A 13,420-nucleotide genomic window follows, 5' to 3' on the forward strand; every position below is an offset into this window, starting at 1 on the left:
GATGGTCGCATCCGTGTTTGGCGACATCGCGGTGAACGCACATTGGAAGCGTGTATTCGTCATCGCCATACTGACGTATCACCCGGCGTGATGGTATGGGGTGCCATTGGTTACACGTCTCGGTCACCTCTTGTTCGATTTGACGACACTTTGAACAGTGGACGTTACATTTCAGATGTGTTACGACCCGTGGCTCTACCCTTCATTCCATCCCTGCGAAACCCTACATTTCAGTAGGATAATGCACGACCGCATTTTGCAGGTCCTGTACGGGCCTTTCTGGATACATAAAATGTTCGACTACTGCCCTGGCCAGTACAATCTCTAGATCTCTCACCAATTGAAAACGTGTGGTCAATGGTGGCCGAGCAACTGGATCGTCAAAATACGCCAGTCACTACGTGTACACGCCATCCAATCTCTGTTTGGCTCAAGGCCGTTATTACTGGGTACTGATTTCTCAGGATCTATGCACCCAAATTGCGTGAAAATGTAATCGCATGTCAGTTCTAGTATAATATATTGTCCAATGAATACCCGTTTATCATCTGCATTTCTTCTTGGTGTAGCAATTTTAATGGCCAGTTGTGTATATGAGGAACAACAGTGGACCTAAGATTGAGCCTTGGGGAACCCCATACGTGGAAACAGTAGCTGCCGTAAAATATCTAGTAGTAACCATCTGGGGCAGTCTTCGGTGCAATGACGACATCCAACAAATAGTAGGTAAATTAGATAACAGGCTGACATTCGCAGTGGTAATCTTACGGAGATGTGATTCATCTACGGAAGAAATGGATTTAAAAAAAAGAAATCACTGGTTCGACTGTTCCTTGAGTACTGCTCATCAGTCTCGGGTTTATAGAAGAGACAGAAAAGCTCCAACGAAGAGCGGCTCGTTTCATCACAGTATCGCATAGTAGATGCGAGAGCGTTACAGAGATGCTCAAAAAATTGGATTGGCAGACGCTACAATAGAGTCGTTGTGCATCACAGGGAGGTTTACTGCTGAAGTTTGGAGAGCGTATTTTCCAAGAAAATCTGGGTAACATTTTGCTTTCGAGTACGTTCATCTCGCGAAACGATTACGACAAGAAAATGAGAGAAAACAGATGTTTGCCGAACGTTACTCTTCACAGACGCCGTTCGTGAATGGAACAGGAAAGAGGGATGAGGTATCAAAAATCTCCCCCCGTGTAAGATGGCTCGCAAAGTATAGATATAGATGCAGATGCTGATCCACGAACGAGGCAGCTCTGTGATGGGTAACGCGGTCAACCTCGGGAGCATCACGAGGGGCGGACGGTAACGGAACGCGACCTGCTGGAAGCCTGTGTGCGGCTGTCTGTGAGCGTGTATCTTTAGCTGCTCCCCCACCGGACCCTGATTAATGTGTGTCCATGGCGCTTAAGCCGTTTGTGAAGAGCGGCCGGAAACTAAAATTCAGTCAGGCGGTAGCCATTGGGACACGACATGCGGAACGGAGGGACGTGATTTGATATGCGCAGGCGAGCAAGGCAAGTTATGGCAATGCCGTGTTCTGTGGGCCCTACGCGCAGGTAATTAGACGGCCAAACGCGCTGGAAAGGCCCTTCTGCTCGGTGGACCCGTAAACTGCACGAATTACACACGTGAGCGCGTCCCATTAGCTTTTATGATGGAAAAGTGGCGCTCCATTTCGCGACCTTTTTAAAAATATATGTGCGCTCTGATTACACAAACGTGTCAGAGGGCATCGTTAATTCGAATGTGCACAGCGGTATATTCTACACCAAAAAGCATTCTTTGGATGCGTGCCCGGTTCAAATAGCTTAACGTGTGTTCGTAATACAAAGTTTATATGCTGTAACAGTTAGTGTTCCAATATATTTATTTATTCATTTGTTTAACTTGGGCAGATGAAGTCCTTCCGTCCGTATCTTCCATCGCATCAGTCACTTTGCAGTGTAACCGTACATTTCTATAGCTGACGATTAAAAGTCACTGCATCAAAAATATAAATTACTTACTTGTAGTATATATTTTTTATAGCAACTATTATACAATGAAACACACAAGGAGACAAAGAATAATAGAAAACACAAAAAAACTTTAAAAATATTAGGGCAAGGAGTTTAAACGTGACTAAAATTTTAAATAACAATACAAAGAATGTAGATTGCGTATACAAATTTGTTGAAAAGTAAAAACAGAGCTACCAGTATTTCAAGAAATAAGCCTTATAGAAGCAGGGAACATTTGCAACTTTTGTACTGTTACAAGGCCGGTTACTCCGTAGTCAACTGCTTGCAACATAGGACTTGATTTTGAAATAAATAACATTAAAACAGATATCGATAGAAGAATGAAACAAGCTGAAAGTCCGTTGTGAGCACTGCAAGAATTTTATGCAAAAGTTTACAAATATTAGTTACAAAAGCGGCTAACAGATGACGCGGTAATAGAATACGTGGTGCCTATAAATAGTACTTCGAAGCCGAGAGAGATCAGTTCCGCCACTGAAACGTGAAAGGAGCTTAGCTTACAGAAGGAATAAGTTGAAATCATGTACTCCAATGAACAACGTGTGTTTCTGGTCCTGAAATATCACTGGTTACAACACAATATTGCGCCAACAAGTCGCAGTTTTCAAATATGATTTTATTACAAAAGAAGCCGATGCGAAAACCGTTCGCAAGTCCTCCTTCAGCTTCGACGGATGGGAAGCGTGGCTGATCGTCTAGTGCAGAATGTTGGCTCCAGGCCAACTGCAGTTACTCCTAGACATGTCGCCACAGTTTTATTTATTTCTCTACGTCGAAGGAAATCCTTCCGAAGAATTGCAGTAAATATTTATTTGAAGTGATCCAGCACACTTATAATACCGAGAAACCGCCTACATATATTTCCATTCAAAATCCGAAGTCCTCAGGTCACACCCGGACCCCCTGTGCCAGAAAGGACTGACTTTGTAAAGCAGACTTTCGTAATGATTGATAACGAAGGATTTGATGTTGGCTGCATCTAGTTCACAGGTGAAGCACACTTTTACCTAAATAGATTCGTGAATAAACAAAAGTGGAGACTTGAGATTCCGAAAATCCCCGTTTGTGTGAGGCTACCAGAATTACTGTTTGTGCTGCGGTATGCAGCAGAGGTATCATGGGCACTTTCTTCATCCGTGAATCGAAAACTAGTGACAATTACGTTGGAATTTTGGAGTAGTCCGTCGCCACACAGCAAGCGTTGGAGATTCGTCCATGCACAGAGTAGTTAAAGCAAGATAGAGCCCGTCTGCATCGCAGCAAATAGGTGTTTCGGTTTCTTGATGAATTCTTCGGCAATAGAGATTTTGCGTTAGATTAACCCAAACTTACTGACGCAGACCACGATTGGCCTCCGTATTCACCCCACCTTACTTCTTATGACTCCCTTCTTTAGGGCACATTGAATGACACCACCTACCGGAACTATCCGACCACCCTGGACGAGCTACAAACATCAATCTTTGAAGTAACTGAATTCGTTTTCGTTGAGATACTGCAAGATGTGTTGACAAATTTCAATCATCATTTGCGCCACCTCTCTACCGCGAGCGGGGGATGTTTCGAAAAGATTGTGATGTGACTGCGAAGACCGACTTCAGAGGAGGAGTTTTGCTTGTTGATACAGTTCAGCTCACAACACTTTCTGTTAGCAGCTTTAGTAACTATTGTTTCGAAACTTCTATGTAAAATTATTTCAGCTTTCGTAATGATCATACTGTTCGTTACAGATTCTACAAGTCTTTCTGCAAGTCTTAATTTTAAACTCAGGAAGTTTCTTGATGGACAACCTACTCTTGAGGTATGAGGCGTGAAGTGGCGATGCTTTCGCCTGCATATTTAGCACTGTTCGTTCCATCAGTTCGCAACTATTATCTTTATCTTTCACAAACGTGCCGCTAGCTCAACAAAGTACAGCGGAATGCTTATGAGGGTAGGAAGAAAACAGTCAGAAGCTGATTACCTGTCATCACCTACCCAGTTGTGACACCTCAGTAACTGTGCAGACAAATGACAATATTTCCAGAAACTCGAGTGAAGTAGAGCTAAAATCTGCGTTAAGGTAACTAAGTTTACCGTTGAATTAACATGAACGCCTTTTCCTATAAGTGTACTGACTCAAAAACTTTCGACATACAGACAATACCTTCACAAATTTTAAGGAACAGGACTATCCACCTGTTGGAATTGAAAGGCTGCGAAAGTTCCCTAATTAACCGGAATGAAACAAAAGCTATCAGCAGTTAAGTTCTTGGCTTAGTTTTTGACGACGGTATTTCTGACCGTTGATGTGCTACGATAACGTGATGGATATCTAAAGACGTTCTTATTAGCTGAGCGAACTAGTAACAACGACAACAAATAATACGCAACCTGTAGCATGTTGCCTTCACATCGAAGCGCATATTTGAAATTACTCCACAGTTCCATACCATTGCTGCACACAGATGTCAGCAACCAACGTACTAACTAAACGGCCTGTAGCGTTTTAGATCTCACAAATCATTCCTTCCGCTGATTTCAAGCGATTTTATCAACCATTCTCCGCTATGCTCGACGGTCGCCTCCATCAGTACGTGAGGTCTACCTGGTCTTGATGTAGCTATGGTTGTTCCCTCTCGTTTTCATTCACAAGCATATCAACAGTCGACTTGGGCACCTCTAGAAGGGTTAATATATCCCAGGTGGGTTTGTTACTCATGTGACACCAGTGACTAGTCCACATTACAAGTCACTGAGCTCTGCTAACCCCCCCACCCCCCATTCTTCTGTTACAGCTTATCTTCCAACAATACGGATCCAGTTATATGGCTCCTTCTGTGTATAGCGATTTTACGACTATGACGTGTGGGGCCTGAAGATGGCATCAATGTAATGTCGAAACTGGTAGCACATATGAAGTTCATAAAATAAATTTCTACCATACATACGGCTGTTGGTAAATTATTGCATCAAGATATCCATGCCAGCCGTTGTCCCATGGTCCATAATAGATCAACGAAGAAGGTATTTCACTGTAGACACTATACGTGACGGCAGGTAACGTTCTGCATATTTTCACCAAACCCAAACCCTTACATTAAATAGCCACAGGGTATAGCGTGATTCACCACTCCAAATCACTCGTTTCCACTAATCCATTGTCCAGTGGCGTCTCTCTTTACACCACTTGAAGCGTCGCTTAGCACTGACTACAGAAAGTTGCTGCTTATGAGGAGCTTCCTGACCACTTATTCTACTCTTTCTAACTCCTTACAGACAGATATCGTACTAACTAAACGACCTGTAGCATTTTAGATCTGACAAATGATTCCTTCCGCTGATTTCAAGAGATTTTAGCAACCACCCTTCGCAATGCTCGACGGTTGCCTCCATCAATACGTGAGGTCCGCCTGGCCTTGATGTAGCTATGGTTGTTCCCTCTCGTTTTCATTCACAAGTATATCAACAGTCGACTTGGGCACCTCTAGAAGGGTTAATATATCCCAGGTGGGTTTGTTACTCATGTGACACCAGTGACTAGTCCACATTACAAGTCACTGAGCTCTGCTGATCCCCCCCCCCCCCCCCATTCTTCTGTCACAGCGTATCTTCCAACAACACAACACTTCCCGCCTCCTCTTATACTGGTGGGTCAGACACTCGTGACATCCGCATTGCACAGTGATTTCCGACGAGTACTTTTGATCAGATAGTGTACGTTCTTGCGTCACTATAAAACAAGTCCACTCGTCATACGACATTTTGTTACTACCATTATCAGAGGCACGCCAGCCTATCTTACACCCTAACTGCGAATGGGTGGTGGTATTTATTTGTGGTAAGTTCCTATGGAACTAAACTGCTGAGGTCGTCGGTCTCTAGACTTACACACTACTCCATCTACCTTAAACTAACTTAGCTAAGGACAACACACACATCCATGCCAGAGGGAGGACTCTTAACCTCCGACAGGGGAGCTGAGCGAACCGTGGAAAGGCGCCCTAGACCGTGCGGCTGCGAATGGGGTTGGCACCGACACTTTGCACCGACCCTATAGACTTATCTGATCGAACGGCCTATGGAACTTCTTGTTGGGGCTCGCTATGTCCCCAGCCCAAGACTACGAATTGCATCTAGTTCATTTAATTGCTCATGACTTTCCCATTTTGGATTTTGTTAAAAGTTATATTTTATTTCTGACTGAGGGCTATTTCTCAATGCATCTGGCAAACAAATACAATTCTGCTGCAATAAACATAGCTAATGCAAACCAAAACTGTTTCTCAATTACAACCCCACACACCTAACACAATACGTTTGAAACTCACTTTAACCTAGAATACAGGTATTCTAGGTACAATTTCAACATTTGGTATATTTTTCTCTAATTACTCACTTATAAAATTTACTTAACGTTCCATGTTACCATTTATTACAGTAGAAAATCCCATTTTTCTCAGTAACCAGGAAAACAATCATAGAATTATAAGTGATGTTTGATCACTTCTCAATCAAGTAGCTCCTCAATTTTCCTCACAAAGGCTGAATGCAGACCGCTTGCTAACAGCGCTCGGCAGACCCGGAAGGTCACCAATGCAGCTGCTAGGCAAGACTGACAGCATTTTACTTTGGTAATCTGACGGCAACCGGTGTTACCGTTGCGGCAAGGCCGTTGCCAGAGTAGCTACAATGTAGTGATAATTTAGGGCTCTGTGCTATTTTCAGTTCCACTCCCTGATTATCACAAAGTAATAAAGTACATTATCACTCACGTCTTGACTTACTCTATCGTTGGTCTGCAGTGTATACTGATCTGATTAAGCAAAAGATGGTCTGGTGTAGCTATCTTGTGTAATAAAGTGTTCGTAAAGAGTATTCACAGTGTTATATTACATAGTTCCTTAAACCTGGTCTACTGATCCTGATCTATGGCGCTGAATCTTTCTGTAAGTCTCTTAAATATTTCAATATACACTTGTAGAAAGGTTCAGTACCATTACCATATACTTGAAAGAAAAGTTCAAATATATACTGTATAGTATATTAATATCCCATCTGATGTTAGCTAGCTTTCACGATCCTTAAGTATTCTTTCATTTAGCGAGAGTTGATCCTGCACTTGTACTACGAGTGCAAGTCGAAGAATAACTTTAACTTTATTTGCTTTAAAATTCAGATTTATCAAAATCTAGCTACACCTGATCAGGCGAAAATTATATATATACTACATACATTCTGTTCGTTTAAAACGTGGTGCGCAATACACTGTTAGTCCTTTTTGATGCGGGTCCTACGCACTTGAGCAATTTTATAGCACGGGTCGCACATGTGCTTTGTAAGCAATCTCCTGCAAAGACTGCATTTCCCTAGTATTCTACCAATTAACCAAAGACTGCCATCTGTTTCATGTACGACTAAGCCTATGTGATCGTTCCATTTCATATCCGTGCAAATTGCTCTATGCAAAGTATACAATGAGTTACGGGATTTCAGTTGTGATTCACTGATATTGAGGTCATAGGATACTACTTTTTTTCGTTTCCTTAAGAGCCTAGTTTTACATTTATGAACATTTAAAGCGTGTTCCCCATGTTTGCACTACTGTCAAATGTTATCAAGATCCAAATGATTGTTTCTGCAGTTCCTTCCATTGTAGATAAACGCATCATCTGCGAAAAGTCTGAGGTTACTATTAACGTTGATTGCTAGGTCATTAATTACAGCATCAACAGTAAGGACGCAATACAGTTCCCCCAGGGCACATCTGAAGTTACTTCTACATCTGTTGAATGGATGCCCTTCTCCCATGGCATCTGACTGTGGTACGAGGGGGGGGGGAGGGGGACGAATATTTGCCATTGTATCTCCTATATGAGCAGTTTCAGGCTGTTTGGGTCCATCTTCCGTGGGTAGAAAACAAAAATTCCTGAACTTCTGTAATAATTCTTCCTACATCCACTACACTTGCGTAATAGAACAATTAGTTTAAAAAATCATTCATACATCAATGAAGGATACTGTTGTCTTGAAAACCATTTACTTGAAAAGGTTTTCATCGTTACTTAAGATGCAAGTACGTGTACTCATTTTGATGAAATATTGATCTTACCAAATGCACTCCTTACGTAAAGAAAGACCATACCTTCTACTAACCAGTATTAGACACATATACAGTCAGACGTATATTTATTGGTGGTTTAACATACGCTTCAGTAATTTCTCTTGAAAAGATTGCTGACGCAAGTCCTATGTCACGCGCCAGTAACATTACAGGACCAGCACGTTAGCATGGAGATGTAGTTGTGGAGGTACACACGTAGAGAAACGTAGTAAACAAATTATCCAGTGTCACAGTTTCATCAATAAAATATTATGTTAGTAAAAGAACTAAAATTTATGTTGACAGAAGCAGAAAACTGGAGGCATTACCAAGCTACCAATTCTGCAATATCATATGTTTATTATCTTTAGGTTTATCGATTAATTAGCGAGAGGTATTATGATGGAATAATTTTCTTAAGATTTCTTTACTGATTTTTGGTCTAGCTGCTTGTAGCAATCTCCCACTAGCATGGAAATGGGAGCAAAAGCAGCCTTCTCTTCATAGCACGATCTCGGTATCACAGCGCTGGTGAACTACTCTTAGTTAAGACTAATATAGATAATTTCCAACGTAAAAGAAGAAATTAATTGCGTTTTCTACTTGGGACGACCTTCTTGGCCTCAAAAACGTAAATTTGATTACCGATGACAAGTGAAAATTATTCAGAATATTTGATTGACATGTCCAAAAAGTATCAAGTGAATTTGGCAGGATAATTCTGAGTTAGTCTAGGAAGTAACTCAACTATCACACAGTTACCAGAGATATTTTGCAGTGTTGCCAACTCTCACAGTGTTAGCAGCAGGAAGGATATGTTTCCCCAGTCAAAGTATTTCTCGATCAGGTTAGCAATTCAGGAGCAAAACTTGAGGTACAAAGATGCAAACGAAAAGCATTCAAACTGACGTTGACCTTAAATACAGAAGGTATAAGCGGATGAGTCTCATCCATCTCGAGCATCTCAATCAACAACTGGAAGAATTTATTCTGCCACGCTCCTATTCAATAGCTGCCTTAATTATCTTTCTTTTGGGTGTCATGCATTTCGTTGAAGATTAAATGATCAGCTAAATTAAATGAGGATATTGCACGTAGCGAACGGCCAAGACTATCATTCTTCCAACCCTAGCATTCAAAAAAATAGAGAAAGTAAGCGACAGAAAAGCTCAAAAGAAAGAATAAATAACAAAAGTAATAATAGCAGTATCGTAATAATTAATAAACTCTGTGTCATTCCATCAGTCAGCTGATTTTATCAAAAGTTGACTGTTCGTTCTACACTCATATTGCAGTACAAATTAAGACGTTTTCTTGGGACAGCGTTACTGAATTTTAATCTGGTCCGTTTCGGTTGGATTACAGAAAAGGGAAAATCATCTTGTCTTTATATGCACCACTTTTCCACGATTATGCGACCCTACGGTTACAGCGCAATGCACATCAGCGAACGAGCGAGATATCAAAGGGATAGAGAGGTGCCGATTCTGAGAACATCCTCTCCTGCTGTAGTAGGAGCTACGGCAGATTTCTTAGAAAGTGAACTCTGAAAGACTTTTATTGTAATGTACCAGAGATATGACCTTCTTGCAGTGGAAAAATTAAATTTCCTGACTCATTGTCACTTGTTACGTAAGAACTGATCAGAATATTTCATCAAAGTAACAAAATATATGTAATCAAATTGCAATCATAAATCGGCTCCAGTCCCGAATGCAAGTCGACGGTAACAGAATTTCCAAGCAATTTCCTTGAAGTTCCCACAATTCAGCTATTCCGGCAGAAGGTAGACTTCTTGCGGAACTCTCAAAATCTCATTCTAGTGCACTTACCGTAACCTTGCTATCTTTAATTGCTACCTGACACAAACTTGTGGGAAGGCATTATTCAACGCATCTATAGAATATACTGCTGAGGTATACATGAGTCCTACCTGATAATTATAATTATCTGAATATATGTAAGGCCGTATAAACAGTATAAATGTAAGTAAAATATAGTGCGATTTATGTAACTATATTATTACTTATGTGCCTCTTTCTATATTGAATAGAATGTTTTGTCGTTAAAATAATCAAAGATAAAAGCTCTTAGGCAAAACTTTTGGAATGAGCGATTACCATATTGAGGATAGTTTCGTCATTTGCCTAGGATCGTAAAACTTCGATGACTGCTAGCATCTCCACTTTCAGCAGTTTTCTGCAAAGAAGTTCATCGTGTGAGATGCTTCGCAAGTGATATGCAGACGGAAAGCAGTATGGAAAATTGCATTATACTATTGGAAAGGCTCATAGAGTATGAGCTAGCATTAAAAATTAATCATCAACATCTCAGTTGCTGTAAACACATTGGCAATCAAAAATTACAGCAGATGCATGCTTCGTTGCTCCCTCGTTAGAGTCTTGCGTGCAGTTAGTCCCATTCCCCTCCTATTGATCTCGAATGGTTCGGAAGCCAGTGCAAGCTTGAATAAATCTAAACGAACAGTGCTTTAAAAAAAAAAAAGACCCAGTCTAGCTATGCAACTATAGATAACATCATACATTAACAACCGTCTTTGCTAGTGTCTGAATTTACTTCAGAAATCACTGTGCCATTGCATAAAGATTTATGAAAAGATAACTTTACAGAAAATCAGGGATAAAACAGAATCTCAGTTAAGGAAGAATAACAAGAATTTAGACATGGAAAATCAGCTATAGATGACATATTTACAACCAGGCAGGTTGTAGGAATGAAATGGGAATTAGGAAAAACGTTGTAGTTGCCTCCGTAGATATAAAAGAAGGTTCACGACACTGTTAGAAGAGAAGAAACAGGGCAAGGTCTGACTAGACCGGAATTTTCAAAAGGAATGCAACTCAGAATCACAAATATGCACAATAAAAGACCAAATTGTATTACAATAGATGGCAAAAAATCGTAATGGTTTAAAACGGAAAGAGGGGTTCGGCAGGGAAGCGTGCTGTCACCATTGCTCTGTAACATGTGATGAGACATCAAAAGTCATGGGATACCTCCCATTATCGTGTTAGACCTTCTTAGGCACGGCGTAGTGCGGCAACTCGACGTGGTAAGAACTCAACAAGTCGTTGGAAGTTCCCTGCAGAAATAAAGACCCATGATGCCTCATCAGTCGTCCATGACTGCGAAAGTTTTCCGGTGAAGGATTTGGTACACGAACTGAGCTCTCGATTATGTCCCATAAATCTTCCAGGGGGATTCATGTCGGACGATCTGGGTGGCCATTCGATCACATTGTCCAGAATGTTCTTCAAACCAATCTCTAACAATTGTGGCTCGGTGACGTGGCGTATTGTCATGGGAAAATGAAGTCCGTGACTGGCTGAAAATGATCTCCAAATAGCCAAACGTAACTACTTCCAGCCAGCGATTGGCTCAGCTGGACCAGGGGACCCAGTCCATTCCATGTAAACACAGCTCACACCATTGTGGAGCTATCACAAGTCGCACCATTCTAACCCTACTACCAGCTCGCAGCAACTGAAATAGGGAAACTTCTAACAAGGCCACTGCTTTCCAGTCGTCTATGGTCCAACAGATACGGTCGCCGAGCCCAGGAGAAGAGCTGCAGGCGCTGTCGTGCTGTTAGCAAAGGCACTCACGCCGGTCATTTGTTATCATAACACATTAACGCCAAATTTCACCGCACTGTCCTAACGAAGATGTTCGTCGTACGTCCCACATTGCTTTCTACGGTTATTTCACAGTGTTGCTTGTCTCTCAGCACTGACAACTCGACATAAATGCCGCATCTCTTTGGTTAAGTGAAGGCCACTGGCCGCTGAGTTCTCCTTTATGAGAGATAATGCCTGAAATTTGGTATTCTCGGCACGCTTGACACTGTGGATTTCAGAATATTGACAACCCTGACGATGGAATGTCTCGTGCATCACCTGAGTACAAATGACAACTCCGCCAATACACTGCCATTTTATACCTTGTGTAATCAATAATCGCCATCTGTGTACGTACATACCGCTCTCCCATGACTTTTGACAGCTCAGTGTATTTATGGACAGCGACGTAAAGGACATTCGCCGAGGATCACCAGCAGATCTACATCTACATCTACTTCTACAATTACATACATACTCCGCAATCCGCTATACGATGCGTGGCGGAGGATACCTCGTACCACAACTAGCATCTTCTCTCCCTGTTCCACTCCAAACAGAACGAGGGAAAAATGACTGCCTATATGCCTCTGTAGGAGCCCTAATATCTCTTATCTTATCTTTGTGGTCTTTCCGCGAAATATAAGTTGACGGCAGTAAAATTGTACTGTAGTCAGCCTCAAATGCTGGTTCTCTAAATTTACTCAGTAGCGATTCACGAAAAGAACGCCTCCTTTCCTCCAGAGACTCCCACACGAGTTCCTGAAGCATTTCCGTAACACTCGCGTGATGATCAAACCCACCAGTAACAAATCTAGCAGCCCGCCTCTCAATTGCTTCTATGTCCTCCCTCAATCCGACCTGATAGGGATCCCAAACGCTCGAGCAGTACTCAAGAATAGGTCGTATTAATGTTTTATAAGCGGTCTCCTTTACAGATGAACCACATCTTCCCAAAATTCTACCAATGAACCGAAGACGACTATCCGCCTTCCCCACAACTGCCATTACATGCTTGTCCCACTTCATATCGCTCTGCAATGTTACTCCCAAATATTTAATCGACGTGACTGTGTCAAGCGCTACACTACTAATGGGCTATTCAAACATTACGGGTTTCTTTTTCCTACTCATCTGCATTAATTTACATTTATCTATATTTAGAGTTAGCTGCCATTCTTTACACCAATCACAAATCCTGTCCAAGTCATCTTGTATCCTCCTACAGTCACTCAACGACGACACCTTCCCGTACACCACAGCATCATCAGCAAACAGCCGCACATTGCTATCCATCCTATCCAAAAGATCATTTATGTAGATAGCAAACAACAGCGGACCTACCACAATTCCCTAGGGCACTCCAGATGATACCCTCACCTCCGATGAACACTCACCATCGAGGACAACGTACTGGGTTCTATTACTTAAGTAGTCTTCGAGCCACTCACATACTTGGGAACCGATCCCATATGCTCGTACCTCAATTAGGAGTCTACAGTGGGGCACCGAGTCAAACGCAATCCGGAAGTCAAGGAATATGGCATCCGTCTGATACCCTTCATCCATGGTTCGCAAGATATCATATGAAAAAAGGGCGAGTTGCGTTTCGCAGGAGCGATGCTTTCTAAAGCTGTGCTGATGCTTGGATAGCAACTTCTCTGTCTCAAGGAAGA

The 13,420-nt window shown here is 41.8% G+C and overlaps 1 protein-coding gene across 1 annotated transcript in view; it reads left to right on the forward strand.

The window, feature by feature from the left end:
- Nucleotides 1-1,530: 1,530 nt before the first annotated feature.
- The window catches only part of LOC126176226 (spondin-1-like), a 499,217-nt gene continuing 487,327 nt past the window's right edge, over nt 1,531-13,420 (forward strand). The window contains exon 1 of the mRNA XM_049923370.1: nt 1,531-1,559. Coding sequence (XP_049779327.1) covers nt 1,531-1,559 — 29 coding nt within the window. The remainder of the gene's footprint in view (nt 1,560-13,420) is intronic.

This window comes from Schistocerca cancellata, chromosome 3, assembly GCF_023864275.1.
Source record: "Schistocerca cancellata isolate TAMUIC-IGC-003103 chromosome 3, iqSchCanc2.1, whole genome shotgun sequence".
Classification (NCBI taxonomy): Eukaryota; Metazoa; Arthropoda; class Insecta; order Orthoptera; family Acrididae; genus Schistocerca; species Schistocerca cancellata.